This window comes from Nerophis lumbriciformis, linkage group LG10 (genome assembly GCF_033978685.3).
Source record: "Nerophis lumbriciformis linkage group LG10, RoL_Nlum_v2.1, whole genome shotgun sequence".
NCBI lineage: Eukaryota > Metazoa > Chordata > Actinopteri > Syngnathiformes > Syngnathidae > Nerophis > Nerophis lumbriciformis.
This window is the reverse complement of record NC_084557.2, coordinates 35769751-35796777: the sequence shown is the minus strand read 5'-3', so window position 1 is coordinate 35796777 and position 27027 is coordinate 35769751. Positions and strand designations below refer to the sequence as shown.

Below are 27027 nucleotides of genomic sequence, written 5' to 3'. Positions count from 1 at the left end.
AGCCATTATCGGACATCCCTAAAAAATACCATTATTCAATACTAATATTAGACAATAACTAACATGTATATCAATCACTATACAAACTGTTGTTAGTCGGATTATTAGTATTTTAACACAACTGTAAAAAAGCAGACATTTTAATATAGCTCTTAAACTGGATTTCATTATATTGTGCAGCATAACACTGTTCAAATGGCTAAATATAAAAATAGCACACAACAATAAAACAAGCTCTTCAGTATTGTATATTTGGAGCTTATTTTAGTTTTGGTTTTTTAGTAATCATGCTTACAGTAAACAGAGCAGTATGTATTAGTGACCTGACTTTCCATGCTTTTAGGCTATTGAATATTAGAGGAAAGCTGATGCTAATGTTCAGTTGAAATCTGCCGACTCATGCTACCAATTGTCGTGGTGTGGGGGTGGAGCGCCACATGATTAAGGTCGAGCTGCCCGGTCATCTGTGATCAATAAGGGTTAAGGTCATTAACATGTTTTGAATATCACCAGAGCCTGGGAAAGCAGAGGAGAGGAACATTGAACTGAGCTCTGATTGGTCGAATTTTGTTTTTTAGGCGGGGCCTGCAGCCAGTTGACCTTAGGACTGATGACCTTTCACCTTGTGCTCACAGGCAGATGGAGAGTTTTTATCTTTCGCAGAGGCTGGATTGTTAAATGTAGACTACGGTCCATCCAGACCCACACCTCCCGCCACCTGAACAGTTTTTTCCCCTCGGCCATCAGGCACATGAACAATAACAAGATCTGATAGCTCAGTTACAGCTCATGTTATTATATTCTGAGCTACATGTGTTAACGATTGCAGTAAAATTCCTAGTTTGTGAACCCGTTCTCAAACAATGGCAATAAAAATTCTTCTGATTCTGATTCTTCTGATTCTGAAATATCAGATCCAATACAAGAACCTTTGCAAATATAATAGCTCAATAATGCAAGTTTTGTTCGGACAGCTCTTGATTGATTGATAGATAAGTTTACTGACATCTCAAATAATTGAATCCATGTAATGCTTTAAAAAGGCAAATGGATGGCACAAAAAGCCAAAAGGTTTGTTTCCATTGTGGTCCATTAAATATTCATCACATTTGATACATTCAATAATAAAAGATATATAACCTGTAACATGTGTATAAAAAATTACGTTAAAAAAATGGATAAATTATGTACATATACACAGTACGGTATACATGTCAGGTGATTTGAAAAAATACATATACAAAAAATAACACGTCAACATGTGCATGAATATGCACATGTTGACTCCAAGAGTGTGCAAAACAGAATGAGAAAATATATATACACTATAACCCAGGGGTCGGCAACCCAAAATGTTGAAAGAGCCATATTGGACCAAAAATTTAAAAAAAAATCTGTCTGGAGCCGCAAAAAATTAAAAGCCATATTACATACAGATAGTGTGTCTTGAGATATAAATTGAATTACAATGACTTAAAGGAAACTAAATTAGCTCAAATATAGCTACAAATGAGGCATTATGATGCAATATGTACATATAGCTAGCCTAAATAGCATGTTAGCATCGATTAGCTTGCAGTCATGCAGTGATAGGGTGACCAGGTGTCCGGATTTAGGCCGGACAGTCCGGATTTTTAATGCCCTGTCCGGCGTACGGCGCAGCTTCAAGCCGGACACGTATTTGTCCTCCTTTTTGAGGCACTAGGCTTGAAGAGCGGAGTTTTTTCATCTTTGCTGGGCTGCAGCGCGATAGCCAATCAAAGACCGTAAAAAATGCCCCCAACGCAGCAACGTATCAAATGATTGGCTAAGAGCGGTGTCGGATACAAATCTGCTTATCATTGGTTAAAAAAGTAAACAAGGGTCCATGTGCTGCTGCGGCATAACATTGACAGAAAGTTAGCATCATGCCAAAACGCAAGACCTCGTTTAATTCTGAATGGATAAAAGAGCACGAATTTATAACGAAAAGCAGTCGAGACTCATTCCATGGCTTCTGCACACTTTGTCGATGTGATGTCGACGTAAGTAGTCAGGGGAAAGCTGCAATTGAACGGCATGCGGGTACGGATAAACATAAAAGTAATAAACATGCGGCAGGTACCTCTTCAATGAGGACATTTTTTCATGAAGTTTCGTCGCCCCTGGATGACAAGATAACCGCTGCGGAGCTGTGCAAGGTGTACCATGCTGTAAAGCAGTGGTTCTCAAATGGTACCCTGGGGGTATGTAACGTAATGTAAGTTCATAAACTGAACATCAAATTAAGTAGGCTATTCCATTCATTACCATAAAGCCAGAGTTTCCCCCATGCCATGATGGTTTGACCCTCACTAAAATGTCTGTCAAAAAGAACTGTGAAAAGAAATGCAACAATGCAATATTCAGTGTTGACAGCTAGATTTGTTGTAGACATGTTCCATAAATATTGATGTTAAAGATTTCTTTTTTTGTGAAGAAATGTTTAGAATTAAGTTCCTGAATCCAGATGGATCTCTATTACAATCCCCAAAGAGGGCACTTTAAGTTGATGATTACTTCTATGTGTAGAAATCTTTATTTATAATTGAATCACTTGTTTATTTTTCAACAAGTTTTTAGTTATTTTACATATTTTTTTCCAAATAGTTTAAGAAAGACCACTACAAATGAGCAATATTTTGCACTGTTATACAATTTAATAAATCAGAAACTGATGACATAGTGCTGTATTTTACTTCTTTATCTCTTTTTTTCAACCAAAAATGCTTTGCTCTGATTAGGGGGCACTTGAATTAAAAAAATTTTCACAGGGGGTACATCACTGAAAAAAGGTTGAGAACCACTGCTGTAAAGCATCACCAGTCCTACAGAAGTTTAGACTGCGGCATGAAAGTGGACCGGGAGATTTTCAGTGACTATCCCACAGCTAAAGGGATGGCCTGTGGCCGAACAAAAGCCAAGGCATTGTGCGAGAACGTCATCGCTCACTATTCGGTACAGGAACATACCGACTACATAAAAGAAAACAACCTACCCTTTTCCGTAGCAACCGACGCCTCAAATAAAGGAACAAACAAGTGTTTTCCCATTGTGGTAAGGTATTTTCACTTTGATGAAGGCATCCAACATGTCCTGTTGGATTTTTATAGTGACAGCAACGAAACGTCAGAAGCCATAACAAACCAGCTGCTGGCAAAACTTGAGATGTCTGGCTTAGAGGTGAAAAACATGTCTGCATATGCAGCAGACAATGCCAGTGTCAATTGTGGCAAACATAACAGTGTATCAGAAGCTGAAACTGAGCCAAAAAGATGTGCTCCCTGCAAACTGTTTGGCCCATATTCTGCATAACGCAACCAGATATGCAGCAAGCAGCCTTTATGTTGATGTGGAAACATTTTTGTGGCATTTTTTTTAAATTATATATGTTAACTACATTTAAGTCCACACATGTTATGCTTTGTGGCACTCTGCACTTGAAAAGATTCATCTCAGTGGTCACTTTTTGAATACCACAATGTATTGAATAAATACAAATACTGTTAACAAACACTTGACTTTAATATTTTTTCCTATTCAGCCACACAAACATCATCTTTAAACCACTCAAAATTGTACTATAAATAAGAGTATACCAGAGTCCTATGTACACCATAGTAATTTATTGATATGCCGCATAATGTCCTCCTTTTTGGTGTCATGGAAATGGTCACCATATGCAGTGACCAAATATGTCTGATTAGCACTCCAACAAGTCAATAACATCAACAAAACTCACCTTTCATGCACAACCTTAAAAGTTTGGTGGACAAAATGAGACAGAAAAAGAAGTGGCATAAATCACGTCCTCGAAAGTCGGAGAAAGTTATACATGTAAACAAACTACGTGAGTTCAAGGACCGCCAAAATTAGTAGGACAAAACAGCGCTCGCTAAATACTCGAATCAGTGAAGCATGTTTAATATAAACAGTGTGCTTTATAACAATTAGGGAGGTTTGTGTCATGTTTGTCCTCCAACAGAAACCATATTAAAACAAATAATATATTTTTTTCCCCTCATCTTTTTCCATTTTTCATACATTTCTGAAAAAGCTCCAGAGAGCCACTAGGGCGGCGCTAAAGAGCCGCATGCGGCTCTAGAGCTGCGGGTTGCCGACCCCTGCTATAACCACATATAAACCTGTTTGATGCTTCGGAAAGTTGCTGGGGATCAATTTTGGTTCAGATCAGGTGGAGGTTGAGCTGAGCCATGATTTTATGGCAGTTTTAAAATTATGTAGGGAAGTTAGAATTTTAAGGTCTGATGGTAGTGCATTCCACTGTGTGGTGGCAAAATAGTACAATGCATTTTTTCCCATGAGAGTCTTGAATTTGGGCGGGACGAGGTCTGAGGAAGTCCCTCTCGTGTAGTACCTGTGAGCATCACTTACTCTGGTGAAATACTAACACCCTCCCTTCCACATAATACCTCTTCGGATTGTAAATAATCAAATGTAAACAATCAAATGTAGACACTTTTTCTTATACTTTCTGATCTCTCTCTCTATGTCCACTACTTGCTGTACATATCCTACCAAGTCAGTCCTACACTGTTTCAATATCCATTTCTCTGATGATGCAATTGTTGATGACTGAGGTGTTGATACCAACCAAACCAAACCCCCCTCCATATCCCACACCCCGGATTGTAAATAATGTAAATAATTCAATGTATATACTCTGATGATTATCTTGTGTGATGACTGTATTATGATGTTAGTATATATATATATGATAGTATATATATGTATCATGAATCAATTTAAGTGGACCCCGACTTAAACAAGTTGAAAAACTTATTCGGGTGATACCATTTAGTGGTCAATTGTACAGAATATGTACTTCACTGTGCAATCTACTAATAAAAGTTTCAATCAATCAATCATTCAAAGTACTTGGACAGGTACTTGGGGACACTTTCTCTGAGTATTTTGAATACCAGGCACATTGCAATTTGGTGTACTCTTTCCTCAACTCTAAGCCATCCCAATTTGGTAAAGTGGGCTTAGTTAGGTGAGTCCTGTATGGGAGGTTGAGCAGGAGTCTCACCAGCTTGTTTTGGGAAATTTGCAGTTTTGTTTTTAGTGGCTTGGGGATACTAGCTGGTGAACCATGAGGTGCAGGCGTAGTCAAAATGACACTCTATGAGGGCACCGGCAAGGGTCTTAAGTGTATCCCTGTTGATAAACGCAGAAATCCTGCCCAAAAATCTAGTTTTATTATTGATCTTGGTGATTGCTTTTAATGCCATTTTTTCACCCGAGAGAGTGTTGTCCAATATACAACCGAGGTAAATGACCTTGTCTTTGCTGGGGATTATGGTATCAGCTGCTTTAATCGTAAAGCACAGGGATTTACTTAGGTTGTGCCTGGACCCAAATAGGATGGACTCTGTTTTACCCAGGTGTAGTGACAGTTTGTTATCAGAAAACCAGAGACAGAGATGACTTAGTTCGGTGCTGAGTCACTTTCAACCTTCAATTTGTCCCTGTCCGAGGCCGGGATTGCAGAATCGTCCGCGAACAGGAACAAACTGCTGTTGCCTGCTGATTTCATGTCGTTAATGTAAATCAAGAATAACAATGGTCCCAGAATGCTCCCCTGTGGGACACCACAGCTCACCTTGTAGGGAGAGGACAGTGATCTGATCACCTCGACCACCTGTTCTCTATCCTCAAGGTAAGATTTCCTCCAGTTGATTTCAAGTGGCCCTGCGATGAGGTGGCGACTTGTCCAGGGTGTACTCCGCCTTCCGCACGATTGTAGCTGAGATAGGCTCCAGCGCCCCCCGCGACCCCAAAGGGTATAAGCGGTAGAAAATGGATGGATGGATGGATGATTTCAAGTGATTGCCCTCAACTTGTTTAACAGTATTTAGTTGAGGGCAATCAGTTTTGACAGCGCAGCCACAAACTGGATGAAATCTTACCTTGAGGATAGAGAACATGTGGTCGAGGTGAACGGATCACTGTCCTCTCCTCTCAAGGTGAGCTGTGGTGTCCCACAGGGGAGCACTCTGGGACCATTAACGACATGAAATCAGCATGTAACAGCAATTTGTTCCTGTTCGCAGACGATTCTGCGATCCTGGCCTCGGACAGGGACGAATTGAAGATTGAAAGTGCACTCAGCACCAAACTAAGTCATCTCTGTCTCTGGCTTTCCGATAACAAACTGTCACTACACCTGGGTAAAACAAAGTCCATCCTATTTGGGTCCAAGCACAACCTAGGTAAATCCCCGGGCTTTACGATTAAAGCAGGTGATACCATAATCACCAGCAAAGACAAGGTAATTTACCTAGGTGCAACCAGTTACATAATTTATAGAGCAGTGAAATTCATGCGATAATGTGGGTATTATGTAATCATTAAATCGCTGAAGCACTTTCATCTTAAAGTACAAATCCCATTTCCATATGAGTTGGGAAATTGTGTTAGATGTAAATATAAACGGAATACAAATCCTTTTCAACCCATGTTCAGTTGAATATGCTACAAAGACAACATATTTGATGTTCAAACTGATAAACATTTTTTTTTTGCAAATAATCATTAACTTTAGAATTTGATGCCAGTAACACGTGACAAAGAAGTTAGGAAAGGTGGCAATAAATACTGATAAAGTTGAGAAATGCTCATCAAACACTTATTTGGAGAATCCCACAGGTGAACAGGCTAATTGGGAACAGCTGGGTGCCATGATTGCGTATAAAAGTAGATTCCATGAAATGCTCAGTCATTCACAAACAAGGATGGGGCGAGGGTCACCACTTTGTCAACAAATGCGTGAGCAAATTGTTGAACAGTTTAAGAAAAACCTTTCTCAACCAGCAAGGAATTTAGGGATTTCACCATCTACGGTCCGTAATATCATCAAAGGGTTCAGAGAATCTGGTGAAATCACTGCACGTAAGCAGCTAAGCCCGTGACCTTCGATCCCTTACGCTGTACTGCATCAACAAGCGACATCAGTGTGTAAAGGATATCACCACATGGTCTCAGGAACACTTCAGAAACCCACTGTCAGTAACTACAGTTGGTCGCTACATCTGTAAGTGCAAGTTAAAACTCTCCTATGCAAGGCGAAAACCGTTTATTAACAACACCCAGATATGCCGTCGGCTTCGCTGGGCCTGAGCTCATCTAAGATGGACTGATACAAAGTGGAAAAGTGTTCTTTGGTCTGACGAGTCCACATTTCAAATTTTTTTTGGAAACTGTGGACGTTGTGTCCTCCGGACCAAAGAGGAAAAGAACCATCCGGATTGTTATAGGCGCAAAGTTAAAAAGCCAGCATCTGTGATGGTATGGGGGTGTATTAGTGCCCAAGACATGGGTAACTTACACATCTGTGAAGGCACCATTAATGCTGAAAGGTACATACAGGTTTTGGAGCAACATATGTTGCCATCCAAGCAACGTTATCATGGACGCCCCTGCTTATTTCAGCAAGACAAAGCCAAGCCACGTGTTACATCAAAGTGGCTTCATAGTAAAAGAGTGCGGGTACTAGACTGGCCTGCCTGTAGTCCAGACCTGTCTCCCATTGAAAATGTGTGGCGCATTATGAAGCCTAAAATACCACAGCGGAGACCCCCGGACTGTTGAACAACTTAAGCTGTACATCAAGCAAAAATGGGAAAGAATTCCACCTGAGAAGCTTAAAAAATGTGTCTCCTCAGTTCCCAAACGTTTACTGAGTGTTGTTAAAAGGAAAGGCCATGTAACACAGTGGTGAACATGCCCTTTCCCAACTACTTTGGCACGTGTTGCAGCCATGAAAGTCTAAGTTAATTATTATTTGCAAAAAAAAAAAAAGTTTATGCGTTTGAACATCAAATATCTTGTCTTTGTAGTGCATTCAATTGAATATGGGTTGAAAAGGATTTGCAAATCATTGTATTCCGTTTATATTTACATCTAACACAATTTCCCAACTCATATGGAAACGGGGTTTGTACATGAATGTGGATGAATGTTTGTTTCAAGGGTCGGCAACCAAATATGTTGAAAGAGCCATATTGGATCAAATATACATATAAAAAAAAATCTAACTTGAGCCGCAAAAAAGTAAAAGCCTTATATATGTCTTAAAATGAAAGCAACACTTGATGGAAGTGTTTATATTAGCTATATTAGACTGCAAGCTCTTATCTGTGAGGCGGGTGCGGTATTTGGATTTGATGTTGTTCATGTTTGAGAAACACTAGATGTTTTTTGTTTTTTTTTGTGTTGTTTTTTTGTTCACATGTTAAAGGTGTTTAATAAAAATACAAACATGTTCAACACATTAACACATATAGATTCCATTTCTTTCATGAAGACAAGAATATAAGTTGGTGTATTACCTGATTCCGATGACTTGTATTGCTTGGAATCAGACAGGATTCACAGTAGTTGGAAACAGTCCTCTCTTTCCAATACCACATGAAAGTGGTTGTTTTTGGCTTTTTAGCATCCATACTTGTTTTTATATCCTTTACAAGAACTACATTGGAGTTAACTCAGTTGCTTGCTAGCTTGTGTGCGCTAGCTTTCTGAGACTTTTATTTTGTTAGTGCTGGCAGGATAGAGCCGCACTTTTACTGTGAAGACAGGAACTGGGCGGTCGGTCATTATACTTTTGACAGCCGGTACAGGGAGAGAGTTTGTTAGAATAAAAAGTGCTTCTTGCATTTCTGACGGTCATTATTTTTTTCCCTTTGCACTAAGGTCGCAGCAGCCGGCGCCATCGCATAAGATCCTCGAGTGCCGTGAATGTCAACCAAGTGAGGAACGTGACGTCGTAGTGGAGACTGATGATCAGTCATTTTAGGTCTACTTTTGTTAATGCCTCGCGATCGACTGACACACCCTCCCTAATCGACCTAATGGGCACTTCTGATGATGTAAACAAACGTTTGCGTCACAGTCCACACAAGTACGGTGCGTTCAAGGACGCCGAAATTAGTAGGACAAAACGCCGCTCGCCAAATACTCTCATCAGTGAAGCATAAACACAAACATATTAAACAGTGGGCTTTCTAACAATTGGGAATATTTGTGTCATGTTCATCCTCCTACAGAAACCATATTAAAACAAAAAAACACATTTTACCGCCCTTCTTATTCCATTTGTATACATTATTGAAAAAGCTCCCTGGAGCCACTAGGGCGGTGCTAATGTGCCGCATGCGGCTCTAGAGCCGCGGGTTGCCGACTACCCGTTAAAGTCAACATGACCCCGGTGACGTGCGGTGTGGTTCCAATTTAATTGAATACACTGTCATCAATCTTAATACAGGCTGCTCATTAGGAAGATAAGAAAAATAAGAGAATAATTCACTTTCATAAATATGTTATCAAAGATTTACTTTTATAAAAAAAAAAGTGTGGTCTTATTTATAGATAAAGTACATGCATTAAACCTCTCTATATAAGCTATCATGCATGTACATTATTTTTTATTTATTTATAAAAGACACCTTCCGTTTGGTCTAAAGTCCAGCTTTTTTTAGCTTGTATATATAATCCTCCATCTTGGTAGTCACATTCATTCATTCAGCAGAAAAATAAAAGATGTTTCTTGTACAAAACCCAAAACCAATGAAGTTGGCATGTTGTGTAAATCGTAAATAAAAACAGAATATAATGATATGCAAACCCTTTTCAACTTACAGTATATTCAATTGAATAGACTGAAATGACAAGATATTTAATGTTCGAACTGAGAAACTTGTTTTTTTGCAAATAATCATTACCTTAGAATTTAATGGCACCAACACATTGCAAAAAAGTTGGCACAGGCGCATTTTTACCACTGTGTTACATGGCCTTTCCTTTTGACAACACTCAGTAAACGTTTGGAAACTGAGGAGACCAATTTTTGACGCTTTTCAAGCGGAATTATTTCCCATTCTTGCTACAGCTTAAGTTGTTCAACAGTCCGGGGTCCCTGTTGTGGTACTTTATGCTTCATATTGCGCCACACATTTTCAATGGGAGACAGGTCTGGACTACAGGCAGGCCAGTCGAGTACCTGCACTCTTTTACTATTAAGCCACGCTGTTGTAACACGCATTATCTTGCTGAAATAAGCAGGGGCGTCCATAAGATTGCTTGGATGGCAACATATGTTTTTTTCAAAACCTGCATGTACCTTTCAGCATTAATGGTGGTAAGCTACCCATGCCTCGGGCACTAATACACCCCCATACCATCACAGATGCTGGCTTTCGAACTTTGCGCCTAGAACAATCCGGATGGTTCTTTTCCTCTTTGTTCCGGAGGACACAACGTCCACAGTTTCCAAAAACAATTTGAAATGTGGACTCGTCAGACCACAGAACACTTTTCCACTTTCCATCAATGGCTTTCGCCTTGCATAGCAGTTTTAACTAGCACTTACAGATGTAGCGACCAACTGTAGTTACTGACAGCGGTTTTCTGAAGTGTTCCTGAGCCCATGTGGTGATATCCTTTACACACTGATGTCGCTTTTTGATGCAGTACCGCCTGAGGAATCGAAGGTCACGGGTATTCAATGTTGGTTTTCAGCCTTGCTGCTTACGTGCAGTGATTTCTCCAGATTCTCTGAACCTTTTGATGAAATTACGGACCATAGATGGTGAAATCCCTAATTTCATTGCAATAGCTGGTTGAGAAATGTTGTTCTTAAACAATTTGCTCACACATTTGTTCACAAAGTGGTGACCCCTTACCCCATCCTTGTTTGTAAATGACTGAGCATTTCATGGAAGCTGCTTTTATACCCAATCATGGCACCCACCTGTTCCCAATTAGCCTGTTCACCTGTGGGATGTTCCAAATAAGGGTTTGATGAGCATCCCTTAAGTCTTTTTTGCCGCTTTTGCCAGCTTTTTTGAAACATGTTGCAGGCATCAAATTTCAAATGAGCTAATATTTGCAAAAAAATTTAGTTTTCCTGTCCGAATTAAAGTATCTTGTCTTTGCAGACTATTCAATTGAATATAGGTTGAAAAGAATTTTCAAATCATTGTATTCTGTTTTTATTTACGATTTACTCAACGTACCAACTTCACTGGTTTTGTACATTTAGTAATAAAAAATTAAGTACTGTATTAACGCATATTATTTCCAGGCTTTCGCAGGCTACATAAAATTATGTGGCGGGCGAGACCTCGCCCCTGGGCCCTGAGTTTCACACCATGACTTACACCAATAACAAAAGACCAATCAAAACAAATCAGTGCATTCTTTAAAAAAAGTTTATTGGCTTTTAAAACCACTTTAAAAATCTCACCAGTGAGTACTTTCCATTGAAAAAAAAAAAAAAAGAAACGACGCGTTTGCAATATTAACAAGCTACTGTACATTAAGCAGTACACTAGACAACATCACAGAGGAGGGTATTTTTTTCTCTTCCACTGGTAGAAATGAATAAAATAGTCGAACAGAGTTGGTTCTGGGTCAGTCAAAGGGGAAATTACTGCTTGATGGAGCTCAAAAGAGGTGCGTTTCCTTCATTAGAATTCAAACATCAGTGCCTTTATATGTAAAAAAAACACACAAGAAAATGTCTTTCAGGAAGTAAAATCAACATAAAACGAGAGAACAAAGTTAACTTAGTAAACAGCAAACAACAGAAGTAGCTGACAAAACTGGCACTGCCCGTCTGGTTAACAGAACCTGCCCACATCACAGCAGACAGTGGTCACCGAGAATATATATAAAGTACAACAGAAGACATCACACATGCGTGCGTACAATCATTTATAACACAAGGAGCATGTAGGTTTTTAAAGGTTACTCTTGAACTTTTTTACCCCCCTATACCCAACGCTTCATATTCTCATGTATGAGAACGTGTAAGAAATGTGTATCTCACTGAGATTAATGCACATTTTGCTACAAGACAATTAGTCATTTTCTGACACTTTGTTTTCCTTACTCCCCTTGTCATAAAAAATATTTTTTTTTTATGTTGCGGGCGTCCATCATTACATTTGTCCATTAAGACGTGGCAAAAGGCGTGTCGTAAAAATTTAGTGCAATAATGTTGAACCTCCAAAGTTTGTTGTTGTTTTTAAATCCAGTGTCTGCTGAAAGGCTTTGTCACAAAAACAAAAGAGTTGGCAACAAGCTATCAGTATTGTGTTTTTTTTTTGTCCTGCTCAAAGCACCCTCTGCTTCTCCTCGAAAAAGTCAAATAAAATCAGCAAGCGAAGACCAGACAGCATTACTTTTACGACACGCTAAGCCAGAAATGTAACACACAACATACAGTATCTTGCTGACTACGACTGTTAAGCTTTTTTTTTTTAATGTCTCTTTTAAATGACACATACTTAGCTATAATAATGGCCATAATATACTGTAGTGTCCGGATACATCAAATCTCTATGTAGCTATCCTATTTACAAATGGAGCATGAACATAACTTGTACAACATTGACAATTGCCAAAAATGCAAGTAAGCCTCCTACTGTGTCACATGATAGTTTCAACATGCTTTTTGCAGGTCCGTGGTCACCTATTGGACGGTGACCACTTCCCTAATATACATACTGTACATAGAGTTGATGTAGCTTAATCATTTTACTTATTGGGAGTGACAATGTGTAATAATAACAAAATCATTTTTCCAAATCTTTGGCATGGAAATAAGGCTGGATCGCACATTTCATTCAAGTTGACGTCAATGAACGCTGATTAAGTAGCTAAGCCTTCTCCACACCATTTTTTTTTCCCCCAACGTGCCAAAAACAAAAAACAAAACAAAAAAGCTCTCGTGACGTAAAGCGTGCCTGCCATGGGTTCTGTCGTGAAACAACCGTATAGCAAATTGCTCTAAGCCTGTACAAAATAGATGCATCTCTACTGCAGCCGAACCAGATGACAGAACAGCTGCCATGATAAGACGCTTTTATTTGAACATTTCGCTATATACAGTCTCTCCAGAGATGGTGTAAGGCCTTGGACTGAAGGAATAAGGCAGCCAGTTGTTGATTCCTTTCAATGTTTAGTTCGACAAGTGGCCTGAAATAAATCCTATTCCAAGATATTCAACAGTACAAGTTTAAGAAAGAAATGCTCAGGCGTCAATCAGTTCTCCACTGATTTTGTGATAAAGTAGAAAGAAAACGTCATAAATTCAGCACCTGGCAGCCCCGTTTGCTACCCTTTTTAATAATTTGATATGGCAGGCCAACGTCCAGCAACCTACACTTCCGCCTTATGGTTATCTACATTTGGTTAAGTGCACGCACGGAAAGTATTTGTTTTCCTGTTGTGCACAACCTTGACGTGTTTGTTCAATATTGCATTATTGACTGCTTCTAACATGGAAGAATCGTGTTTCTCCTAATGGCTCACACATCTTGGTAACTGCATGCTGACACAGCAAATTCTCCCCGCTATCATGTCTTGATTGTACACAAGGAGGGAGTCATGACGGAGGGGGGAAAAAAGGAGAGAAGGTTAACATCAGCGCGGGGGGGGGAGATTTTCTGGTAAGCCTGGCACTTTTAAAAACAGAACAAACGGCAAAGTCCAGACAAATCCCGACAAACTGTCGTTGTCAAAACGGATATACTAGTTAAGTTACGCACCAAACCAACAAACGACAAAGAGCAGAAGTGGTAGAGAATACAAGTTCAGATCAGCCGAGCATCTCTACTGTGGTGGGCTGGTCTTTGCTCTCCAGCCAGTCAAAGCCGGAGTTCACAGTATCACTGCATATCTGCTGAAAAAGAGGGTCGTTCTTCAGTTCTTCCAGTGTTGAGTCTTCATATTGTTCCTGCTGCTGGTTGGGGTCAAACAGCAGATTGTGGTCCAAGGTGTTAAAGTCAGTGATGCTACTGGACAGATCTGTGGTCAGTCGGATGTCGTTTGAAAAGTCGGACGCCACGGCGTTGAGTTCTGAGGCCACCTGGCCCACCAATTGAGAGCTGGGGTTGAGGGTGTCGTCCCCCAGCAAGTCCTTGACAGTGTTGTTGAAGTCCAGCTGCTGCTGCTCGTCCTCCGCTTCCTGCTGCTGTGTGCTCTGGAGGAGGAGCGGCGGCTGCGTCTGCACAGGGAGCTCCTGGAGCTGCTGCTGTTGCTGGTCTGGCTCACCGGCGCCCTCTTGTGCTTGGCTGTCCGCAGTGGAGAAGCTCACGTGGTCCCCACTGGCGGTGGCGAGGTAGCCGTGCTGCTGCAGCTGGAAGGCGGCTGGGCTGGAGCTGACCGGCAGCGGCGTCTGGTGCTGCGTTCCCACGGTGAAGGCCGGGGTTGTCTCCAGAATCTGTGTGAGGTTCATGCGTGCCGTGTAGTTAGAGGGAAGGTTGTTTATCCCCAGGCCTCGGACAGAATCGTCCCCGTCCGCCTCCATCTTGCTGAGAAGGACGTTGCTGATTTTGGCGGTGTTATTCTGACCCTGCACGGGCAGCATCTCACTCTGCATCATGATGTTCAGAGGCACAGACTGGCTGCGTTGGACCATGCTGTGGACAGTGCTGACCGTCTGGCTGCTGGACAGGATGCTGAGCACTTCGGAGGTGATGGGTGAGTTAAAAGGTGAGGCGACCGTCTGTGTGGTGGTAGAGGTATCAGTGGTGGTCGTCTGAGGCCCGGTGTTTCCGCTGAAGTGCCTCTGGCGCACGGCGGGGCTGACACTGCGGCAACGGAAAGTACTGGATGCCGATGACGTTGACGCCTTGTTGTCTAACGGTGCAGGCACAGCAAAGCTCTCCTGTTTAGTAGGTGTGGTCACGCCAGTTACTTGCTGCTGCACAGGGGAGATAGGCGTCAAACGACCAAAATGTGCTGAGTCTGACCTCGACTGGGGTTGAAAGGACTGGCCAGGAATTGCAAATGCATGCGGTTTACGAAACTGGTCATCAACCAGATCTTGGTAGCTGGGCAGGATACCGATGCTGTGGTTGGACAACGGACCTCCTGAATTGCTGTTGTAACGGTTGTTGATCCACTCCAGTTTGGCCTTGTCAGGGTGAGTCGGCATTGGCCTTTGCATTGGCTTGACGGGGCTGCTGGAGACAATACTGGCGTCATGGTAACCGGTGATGCTGGAGTTGATGGGCGTGAACGCAAAAGGGTTTCTGCACTCCACCGGGCTCGGGGGGACGCTGCTGCTGCAGTTGGACAGAGGGGTGCTGATGGGCGTGTGGCGTCCCAACGCTCCGTCCACAGGAGTGATGGGAGCCATGCGGGAGCAGGGGCTCTCTCTCGTCAGGCTGTGGCCAAGGGTCATCTCAGAGGTAGGGGTTGGCGTCGGGGTTGGCGTGGGAGTCGGGGTGGGAGTTTGGACTGGCGTGGTGCTGCTGTGGGCAGAGTGGTAAAAAGAAGAGCCTGCTTGCTGAGCATTGAGCACGGATGCTTGGTTGCCGGCCGGCTGGCCTTGAAGAGAAGCGTCCACGCAGCTGCCAAACAAAACTTTCAGCTTCATCTGCTCCTCCATCTGGACGAGCTCCTCCACGATGCTGTCCTGTGTCATGTCGTCGTCGTTGAACGGGAAGTAGTCCATACTCGGCTGAGACCCGGAAAAGTCGACCATCTCCTGTGCGAGAGCAAGTTGTCCCGGGGTTTCAGAGGGTTGGGCAATAATCGAAATCTGGTCTGTTGTGGCTTGCTTGTGTTCTGCTGGTATCTGCTGAGCGAACGCCTGCTTGCGAAGCTCATCAAGCTGACCTTCCTCCCATATTGTGCTCTTCAGTTCACTCATCACAGAGGCAACTTGTGATCCTGAGTTGGCTCGTGTGTCCACCGTGATCTGCTGCAACAAGACCTGGTCGGACGTTCTGACGACTGCGCTGCTAGTGTCGGCACTGAGTGAACGTGCTTCCCGTTTCACCAACAAGGCCTGCGGTTTGACAAGAGTCAGGGCGCCCTCGGTGTGCGTGATGGGTGAATCGGAGAGCGCCAGGATTTGCGTGGGGCCGACAGAAGTGTGTTTCACAGTCACTTTGCAGGGTGCGCTCTCAGGTCTGGCTGGAGTTCCTGGTCGTGGGATCCTCTTTACTGCTGCACTCATTCCAGGTGGGGGATTGTCAGATGCAGCCATTGACTGCTGAGATATAAAAACTCTCTTCACAGGAATTATATGGGACTCAGCGCTAGGGCCTGTGCGCTTCCTGGGACTTTTGACATCTGAACAAGGGTCCTTTGAAGCAGGAATACTGATAGATGACATGTTGCCATGCAATTTGTGATTATCAACAGTCAAGTAAAAGGTGCTGTCATGGCAATTACTGTTATTGCTGTCCTGGATTCCAGCTGCAGTTACAGAGGAGGGCGGGGATGTGGAGTCGCTCTTTAACCTTGAGACCTTGTTGTTCAGTCCTGGCGAACACTTAACAGAGAAGCTGGGCTCACTAATAGCCCGTAACTTTGTCAATCGGTCCTCAGCGGCCCCAGCGCCAGTTTTCTCCACACCGTTGTCGTTGTTATCAGCCACACCCTTGGTGGCCTCATTGAATGATGTCAAACTGAAGGCGCCGGCTCTGACTGCAGAAGTCATCGTCGCACTGAGTGACTGCTGGGACTCATCTAAGGCGGATAGCGTGCCCATCCCGGTAGAGGTGGGGCGCATGGCGGTGCTGCTGCTGTTACTGCTGCTGCTGGGGGCCAAGGCAATGGCCATCTTGACCACATTGACCGAGCTGACGTGGGGAGTGGGCATCACAGTTTTTATGGGGCTGTTGGTGATGAGCAGAGTGGGAGGGGAACGAAGTGTGATGGCACTCGTGGCGGAGGGCTTGGGCAGGATTTGAGCGTACCGGGTGCCGTGTCGTACTGCCACAGGACTAGCTGGGATATTCTGTGGAGTTTTGGGGGACTGCTTGAGTGATTGTGTGACCACTTGGAAGTTGACAGGCAACACTTTCCCCTCAGTTGTACCGACAGGGCTCGGCGAGGTCATTAGCTGCCTGCTTCTCTGAACCTGGGTGAACAGCAACAACAGAAACACAGTCAGTCACAGGTAGAATAGGTAAGCTTTCTTCTTAATGGTACATACCGTGACAGGGCTGGGAACAGCTGCTACTACAATGCCAATAGTGGGCTGGGGGGACAACAGAGCTGGGCTTCCGCAGGGGATGGTTGGGCCAGGGGTGCTGACCTCCGTTCGCTTGACTTGGGCATCGCTGGGTAAAGGAGAGTGGAGCTTCTGCTCTTGCTGCTTCTTTTGGATCTTCCGCTGCAGTTGCTGCTTTGCATCGACAGAGGGGGAGGGGAGGGTCTTCACCTGGGGATGGAAGGAGTTGGCTTCGGCTGTGGGCACAAATGCTGAGGAAGGAGTTGGTGTCTTCATGCCTGTGAAAGAGAGACAACATTGAAAAATGAATGGCTAACAAAGCAGGTTTTCATGTCTGAATTGGGACAAAGTACAGTTCAAATTGCGTAACCCTTATTGCATATTACATTTATTTCAAGATCTGCGACATTTTGATATTTTGTCAATTGAAAGGGGAACTGCACTTTTTTGGAATTCTGCCATTCACAATCCTTATGTGAGACAAGCACATTTATGTCTGTCTTTAGTTTGTGCATTCTAACTAGTAAATAAACACTAGCAAAAGTCAGCCAGCAATAGAGGTAATGGGATTCGCTCTATTCCACCTATAAAGCCCTCTAAAAAACATCCCAAAACATTATATATACACGCTGTAAGTATGTATGTAATGCAGTAACACGCACATTCATAATAATGTGTAATATTTACATAATTTACTCATTTTAAGCATACGGCAGCGCACTAATTTCAGACGCATAACAACGTTCACTATTTCCTTCAACAACAACAACTACTAATCATGGCAGACTTCATGAGAGCCAACAACGACTACTTTGGGACAAATGATGATGCAGAATTTCATGTTTTTGAGCCTGAATATATATGGGGGATGAGCTACAAGTTTTGGGAAGTGGATGCTAGGCAGATGCAGAAAGTAACACTATTACTAAGTGCAAAACAATAAATAACAAACATAATACAACAATCACTTACCGTATTTTCCGCACTATAAGGCGCACCTAAAAACCACAATTTTTCTCAAAAGCTGACAGTGCGCCTAATAACCCGGTGCGCTTTATTACGATTCATTTTCATAAAGTTTCGGTCTCGCAACTTCGGTAAACAGCCGCCATCTTTTTTCCCGGTAGAACAGGAAGCGCTTCTTCTTCTACGCAAGCAACCGCCAAGGAAAGCACCCGCCCCCATAGAACAGGAAGCGCTTCACCCGCCCCCATAGAACAGGAAGCGCTTCACCCGCCCCCGGAAGAAGAAGAAAAAACGCGCGGATATCACCGTACGTTTCATTTCCTGTTTACATCTGTAAAGACCACAAAATGGCTCCTACTAAACGATCCGGGTCATAAAAAGACGCAATCTCTCCATCCGCACACGGATTACTACCGTATTTCACAGCAACTGAACCGCACTGTGGAACGGGAGCACGTACGGTGAATATTCGCTCCACAGGGAATGAGAAGTCATCCTTCACTGTGGTTCTAGCTTGCCATGCTAACTTCCACTCATGGTGATATTCAAAAGGAAGACCTTGCCAAAAGAGACCTTTCCAGCCGGCGTCATCATAAAAGCTAACTCGAAGGGATGGATGGATGAAGAAAAGATGAGCGAGTGGTTAAGGGAAGTTTACGCGAAGCGGCCGGGTGGCTTTTTTCACGCTGCTCCGTCCATGTTGATATATGACTCTATGCGCGCCCACATCACAGATGGTGTCAAAAAACAAGTGAAGCACACAAATACAACACTCGCCGTCATTCCGGGTGGATTAACCAAAGAACTCCAACCGCTGGATATTGGTGTCAACAGGGCATTCAAATCACGACTGCGAACTGCGTGGGAAAAATGGATGACCGAAGGCGAACACACCTTCACTAAGACGGGCAGACAACGCCGGACAACATACGCCAACATCTGCCAGTGGATTGTAAATGCCTGGGCAGATATTTCTGTCACAACTGTGGTCCGAGCTTTCCGGAAGGCAGGATTCACAGAACTGCTGCACAACAACAGCGACACTGAATCCGATGATTTCGAAGAGACGGAGCCCGCCATTTTGGAAGCCACGCTAGCGCAACTTTTCAATTCGGACACCGAAGACGAAGAATTCGAAGGATTTACCGGTACGAATGAAGAATAACTTCAGAAAGTGAGCGCTATGTTTATTTTGTGTGTTGTGTGTTGTGACATTAACGTTCGAGCAACATTACCGGTATGTTGCTATTGCTCTACACCATTTTGAATTTTACTATGTTTGTGATTGCACATTTGTACATTTTGGGACAGAGTTGTTAGAACGCTGGTTTTCAATATATTATTAAAGTTTGACTGAACTATCTGACTGTTTTTTTGACATTCACTTTAGCGCAGCGTTTTTTTGACATTCACTTTAGCGCAGCGTAGGCGCGGCTTTTAGTCCGGGGCGGCTTATTGGTGGACAAAATTATGAAATATGTAATTCATAGAAGGTGCGGCTAATAATCCGGTGCGCCTTATAGTGCGGAAAATACGGTAATGTCTGCTCTCCCTGGGATGCCTACTGAATGGATGTTTAAATCTTTTCATTTAGATGAAGAACTAAATGAAAAGTTTAAGTTCCTTAAAGAAAGGTAAAAAAAAAATAAAAAAATTGGCGCAAACAAGTGTCTTTTCGCGCCTTTCTCGCAATCTCCGGGTCTAAGTTAAATGTCAAAGTTGACCAACTTTTCGGTATATGGCCACTACGTTCTAACATACAAGTGAGAGGCATGATATATAATCTAGAAATAACTTTTACCAACTTAGAGGTGTTGCAGCAGCTCACAAGCTCAGTCTCTAAATAGTGCATAAGCTAATTACCTCTCTGTGATTACTGCACCGCTATAAGTATTTTAGTTCCTCGGTGTTAGTGCTTATAACAATATCACTAATACTTGGTTAATATTCAGTCATGACATGTAAATGAAGTATTTTTGGTGATTTTTGGATGTTTTTTTAGAGGCCTTTATACGGTGTGTGGAATAGATTATTCCCATTAGCTGCATTGTGAGCCACCTCGTATTTGCCAAATTATACAAATTAGAATGCATGAAAAAAGACATATGTGTTCTTGTCTTGCATAAGAATTGTGAATGATAGGCAAAATTCCCCAAAAGAGCACCTCCCCTTTTAAAGATAAATAGTGATTGTTGATGTTGATGTGTTGGACTATTTAAATGTTTTTATTCCTTTTTTCTGGTTTCTTATGAACTATTGCAGGTTTATAAACTGTATGTAGGGACGCCCCTCTTAATAGTTTAGTGTGAACAAAAGCATGTAAAATATTAATGAATGAATGACAGGGTGCTTCAAATGGAATTTTACTGCACACATATGCCTAGCCCATTCCTGCTCTGTCAATTATATTTCTCTAAAGAGTTTTGTTGCCTCCGGTGGCAAACATTGTTAGTGCTGGTAAGTTGACAAACAGGGTGCCAGGAACGTGTGTAACTTTGTTTTCATTATGTCAAGTGTGTTATTTTGCACTAAAAACATACATTGTTGAATAATTTCCTTCCCATTAATTTGTTTTAGTGCACAACATTGAACATGTCGATTAAAATTACATTTAAAATGTATTAAAAACTAATAAAAAATGTTTGACAAATAAAAAAAAGAGCATTTTAGGGTCCTTAAAATTAAAATCTGCTTAGGGCCCCCACCATTCTCACCAGCAGGTGCCATCATCTTTACCTGTTGTGGGTGTTCCTGTCATAACCGTGAGCGCAGCCACGGACTTGGTGCCGATGTAGTGGCTGTTCAGCAGGAAGCGTGCAAGATCCTCCACGTTGTCAAACTGACGACTCAGGACCTTTTGAGCCCACTCACACACCAGACCGCAGGCTGCGGACCTCATTTCATCCTCAGCGTTCGGGGACTGGCCAGCCGGCTCCATCAGTTCACACTGAGATGGGCAAAGAGCAAATTAGTGAGAAGGTACAGTATGCATTATCTGTGTTGAGTTTTACGCTTCATACAGCAAAAACGTACCCCATCGCCTGACTTCTGCAGATCCAGGTTAGGTAATGATGGCATGTGAACAAAAGCTTTCTTTCTTAACCCGCTATAACAATATGTAGGAAGGAGTTAAGGCTAGTACAACATTTTTTGTGTTCAAACTTCAAACAGTGCCAGGCTTTGAATCCTGTTACATTCTTTTGTGAAATAGTCTCTACTCCATTCTTTGTCTCCGTACTGCAAGCATGCTGTGACGTACAAAAAAATGTAACCTAAGATACACCAGGTAAAATAGAAAGTGCTCTATTCTTGCAATAAAACTAAACAATATATATATTTTTTTACTTTTGGCTTTATTTCAGCTCCAGTAGAGCATTAATATTGTTAAGTCGTCAGTGCCCTCTAGTGGTAAAACTAGGTAATAGTAATTGTTTGAGTACACAACCACTCTTACTTATCGCTCCTAACCATCCATCCATCCATTTTCTACCGCTTAATCCTTTCGGGGTCGCGGGGGGCGCTGGAGCCTATCTCAGCTACAATCGAGCGGAAGGCGGGGTACACCCTGGACAAGTCGCCACCTCATCGCAGGGCCAACACAGATAGACAGACAACATTCACACTCACATTCACACACTAGGCCCAATTTAGTGTTGCCAATCAACCTATCCCCAAGTGCATGTTTTTTGAGGTGGGAAGAAGCCGCAGTACCCGGAGGGAACCCACGCAGTCACGGGGAGAACATGCAAACCGCTCCTAACCAAATATTTGTTAATCTGAAACATATTTGATTAATTGTGTGAATGATTCACACATATGGTATTCTAATTATTTTTCCGCCCTTTTTAGTGTACCTTCCACTTCCACATTTTTAATCTGATTCAAACTATACTCCATCCATCAATCCATCCATTTTCTATACTCCACTTTCAAAATGTTCATGACGCATGCACTACCATTTTTTTTCATTTTCCAAACATCCCCACATTTCCAGGAATTCTACATTTTGTGGGTCATTTTTTTTCCATTTAAAATGAAGGAAAAAATGTTCAAACAAACAAAATCAAACCGTTATAAAGCTGCTAAAGCTGAGTCCTAATACTTCTTGTCAATGTTAGCATGCATGCTAGCTTTTTTTTATAGTTATTTTTGCAGGTATAAACATCAGAGTATTATATTTTGTTACTTGACGCATGTTAGCATGCTGATGCTAGCATGCTAGTTTTTTGTTTGTTTGTTTATAGCTATTTTGGCAGGTATAAACCTCAGTCATAGATCTTGATATTTGACACACGCTGTAGCAAGCTATTTATTTTTATTTATTTAGCTACTTTGGCAGGTATAAACCTCAGTCATATATTTTGATACTTGACGCATGCTAACTGTTAGCATGCTGACATTACCATGCTATCTTTTTTTTTTTTTACTTATTTTTGCAGGTATTAATCTAAGAGTCATATATTTTGGTATTCGACACATGCTAACAGTTGAGTCATTTTTTCTAACGCTGTCTGGATATCATGCTAAGTGTTAGCATTTCAGTTTCAGCTTTTCTGCATTCACACGCAATTTTGGTACAAATTGCATTCTCTAGTTTATGAAACGATTTTATCTTGCGCTCATTCAACAAAATTAATAGGAATCAGCACTCGAACACATATACATTCAATCAGGATGTCAATTTCGTTGATAGTTATTGATGCAATGTTAATCTAATAACTAGACAGAGCAAGTTAAAAAAAATGTTGAAAAGTTTTGTTTTAAAGGATATTTGGATTTTCCTCGCATTCCAAGTCGACGTGCCTTCATGTTGGGAAATACATTCTTCATGATCTTCCCAAAGTCTGCTGCACTGAGTGGATTGTAGCAGAGATTGTCACAATAGCTCCTGCAAAACAGAAAAATAACCCATTAGACAATGGTGCTGAAGAAATACAATTCACCTGGCCTCACAACTTATCTTAAAAATCTCAAATTTAAAGGTGCCATGTGTAGGAAAGTGGCCAGAAATGGAACTGCAATCACGGTCAAAATTCTGTAGTCCTCTCCCTCTCTTCATGACTGAGGTTGCCAGATATGCAGCCGAATCCGAATCCTACTCCAAGGAACGTCAAAAGGCAATCGACAAGTCTTACGCTGTAGGTTTCTCTTGTTTATGCTTCTTGCAAGATGGTATACTAAGTAATTATGCCACATTTGACTGATTTTGATTAGCCAAATGTATTTGTAAAGTTACGCAGCAATATTTTAATCGGGAGTCGGGACAGATTGTTGGCATTACCCTGCTAAAATGTTTAGTTTGACCGCACGGACTACCATCGAAATATATTATATATAATATATTATATGTTGCATAGGCCTACCATACTTTGTTGCATCCAACCTGACGCACTGCATTCTCTTCCATGTACGCACATCACCATCTTTCAGTGCAGAGTGTGATTCTATGAGCCAACCCACATTAAGCATAAACCACGTTACGCAAAAATCATATAGCCTACTACCATGTCAATAATAATAATAATAATAATAATGGATTAGATTTTATATCGCGCTTTTTCTATTGTTACATAATCAAAGCGGTCACAGCGAAGTGGGAACCCATCATTCATTTACATCTGGTGGTGGTAAGCTACATTTGTAACCATAGCTGCCCTGTGGCACACTGACGGAAGCGATGGCTGCCAGTTTGCACCTACGGCCCCTCCGACCACCACCTACCATTCATTCATCATTCATTCACCAGTGTGAGCGGCACCGGGGGCAAAGGTGAAGTGTCCTGCCCAAGGACACAACGGCAGGGATTTTGGATGTCAATACACAAAGTAGAAAATCATTACATGTAATGCATTATATTGTGCCAAGCAAATACCACCCCATATGTGCCTGATGCACATACAGTACCAGAAACCGCAATTAGCCGTGCTAATGTTGGAACGCATTTCCTCAGCGTATCAGCATATTGAGAACGAAATAGGCACTGACACTACCCTTATCCTCATAGGTTTTATTTGTCGAAAATATATTTTGCACTGTCAGTTGGATGACACATCGACATACAGGCTAACAGGCATATATTTCCCCTGTTAGCCTATATGTCGATGTGTCATTGACCGGGCTAGCATGCTAAGCATTCGTTGCACGAACATACTTGCTTTGTTAGACAATATCATAGACTGTAATGGACAGTATAGTTTACATACGAAATGTCCATTTTCATTTATTACAAGTAATAAGAAAACATAATTACCCGACTTACCTATCAAGAAGGAAATTAACAAGCGGAGAAGATGAAAGAATCTTCAATCATCTCCATCTTTCAAAGGCATCCCCGATACAAATCCTCGTTTTGTTCCTGGCTTTGTCATGAATAAGTTGAGAATCGTAACAAGGCCTTTTAGATTTACTATGGTCTGACATGTTTAGTAACTTTACCAGTGGCAGTAGCTCGACGAAGAGGGCGGTGCGTAACTGTCAACCTGGATGTGACACACTCACTGACTTTCTAATTGGTGAAACGGTGGAGGGCGGGGCATCGAAATGAAAACAATAACAATATTTCGGGGCTGTAAATCTAATTTTGACATTAACATATCCCGGCTGAACTTATGTTACCAATTATACAGGTATTCGAAAAGAACATGATTTATTAATGCCTTTTTACATATCAGGGCCATTTAATGATGACTTGACATGAAATTATTACACATGGCACCTTTAAATGTATCAAATATTAGTTTTTTTTTTTGTTTTTTTTAAAAAATAATTCTGCCCCAGGTATTGGATGAATGTACCTCAATATCCAAATAACTGATATCATGTTATCTTTCTTTGAAGTGCAATTGCTTCCAAAAAATTATTAATCAACCAGAAAATTGACGGACTCATTCTTAACTATCGATTATTATTTTATTACACAAAAAGTCTTGATTCCTTTTAACCTGTTGAATTATGTGCCATTAGCTAGCGAGCAGTTAAATACCCACTAAGGCAGTGGTCACTACACAAAGCTTTGTATTATTATTATTTGCAGATTTTTATTTTTTGTTAAATTTTGTATCTGCAATGTGCCTAGGGCCAATGACAAAAAATATCGCAAAACTATGATGGATAGCCGCAATTTGATAAACTCACAGACTAGTGATATTGCTAATTTTCCTGGAGAAGAAAGCTAACGTGCTGATTGCTAGCTAGCACCACTAATCGCTAGCTAACGCCATTAATCGCTAGCTAGCTTAAATGCTTACATGAATACAAGCCCATTTAACATTTTTCCCTATTACTTTTTGAGCACATTCAACAATAGCGTGATATTTACAAACAAAATAACAAAAAACAGTGCAATACATTTTCATAACATGGTAACTACTGCCTAGTTTCTCTTGTTATATTCTTATTTTGACTGTTATATTTGTATTCTTATTGTTGCTTTTTTAATTTTTATTCTTATTGTTACATTTTCTATTTTATTTCCATTTATACCCTCATTATTTACTTTTTAATTTTTAAATCCGATCTCAATTCTGTACACTGCTGCTGGAATTTTAATTTTAATTTTAATTTTTGTTAGGGAACTCTCCTGAAGGAATCAATAAAGTACTATCTATCTATCTATCTATCTATCTATCTATCTATCTATCTATCTATCTATCTATCTATAATTCTTGTCAGAGTAATCGTGATATAACATGTTCATACTGTTACATACCTAACGTATGAGGAGCGTGGTTCTGGACCTATTCCATATGTAAAGTGCTTTCTGTTGTGATCTGGCGCTATACACTGTAAACAAAATTAAATTGATAGCATGTTCATTATTTAAGTTTATTTCGAACATGCATACAATTACAATATGTAACATTACATGTTTCCTATTTCTCACTACAACATGTCCGAAAAGGAGTAGGAAGAAGCAGAGTTTATTTAATCCTACCCATTTGCCATTTCACGGCAACTACGAACACATTCACTTCCTGCTCTCAATTTGTACACAATTTAAATGCATACAAAATACATAATAAAACTTCTCAATAAATAGCTAAATAAGTTGTAAATCACATCATGAGATGTATAAGATTATCTATTTTTTCAATAAAGTTTAAAATCTTTTTTCAGGATTCTTCTACTATGTTTTTTGTAAACACTCTGCGTTTAAACAGTTTCTTAAACTGGATCATATTAGTACTTTGTTTGACTTCTTTGCTTAATCCATTCCATAAATTAATTCCACATACTGATATACTTAAGGTTTGAAGTGTTGTACGTGCATAAAAATGTTGTAAACTACATTTTTTTTTAGGTTATATTTCTCCTATTTTGTTGAGAAGAATTGTTGTACATTCTTGCGTAGCAAGTTACAGTTTGCTTTGTACATAATTTTAGCAGTTTGCAAACACAACAAATCATTGCATTTTAATATTTTTGAATAAATAAATAAAGATATATCTAACATTATGTATTATTCTAGCTGATATTTTTGTAACACGGTTAGTGGATGAAGTGTACTCTTGTAGTTATTTCCCCATATTTCTACACTCAGATATGGTAACGCTGCCAAGCAGCAGAAAATATGGAGTGGATATTTTTGCTTTATTCAATATTGACATAGTTCTTGCCATCTCTTGTGTATATTTTTAATATGAGATTTCCAGTTAATTTTATTGTGTATTATTACACCCGAAAATTGTGTTTCTTTTACTCAGACAAGGTCTACTCTGTCTATTTTGTATTTGTGATTGACTTTCTCTTTTACTGTTACCGAATAGCAATATTTTTGTTTTCCTACTTAAGGTCGGCAATAAAGTTTAAAAAGAGCGTCAGATTTTGTGTACCTCTGTCAGGATCCTACATTACTCACAAGCAGTGGCGGGCTTTGCGTTTCTCACCTAGGCCTTCAGTGATGTCCGACTTCAATGATTACCTCTCAAAATACCATAATTGTTGTCACCACATGACCATTGCTGGATAAATACTACACAGGAACACATTTACGCACTACTTTGCATTGAAGCACCTCAACAGTGTTCAAAACGGGTTATTTTCTG

General features: G+C 41.1%; 1 protein-coding gene across 3 annotated transcripts in view; it reads right to left on the bottom strand.

Annotated features, from left to right (window-relative positions):
* Positions 1-11234: 11234 nt before the first annotated feature.
* The window catches only part of rfx7b (regulatory factor X7b), an 88483-nt gene continuing 72690 nt past the window's right edge, over positions 11235-27027 (bottom strand). For all 3 annotated transcript variants that reach the window (XM_072913942.1, XM_072913941.1, XM_072913940.1), the window contains 5 exons: positions 22755-22871; positions 21017-21101; positions 20720-20930; positions 17000-17295; positions 11235-16924 (listed from right to left, as the gene is read on the bottom strand). In XM_072913942.1, coding sequence (XP_072770043.1) covers positions 13646-16924; positions 17000-17295; positions 20720-20930; positions 21017-21101; positions 22755-22871 — 3988 coding nt within the window. In that variant the 3' untranslated portion in view covers positions 11235-13645. The remainder of the gene's footprint in view (positions 16925-16999; positions 17296-20719; positions 20931-21016; positions 21102-22754; positions 22872-27027) is intronic.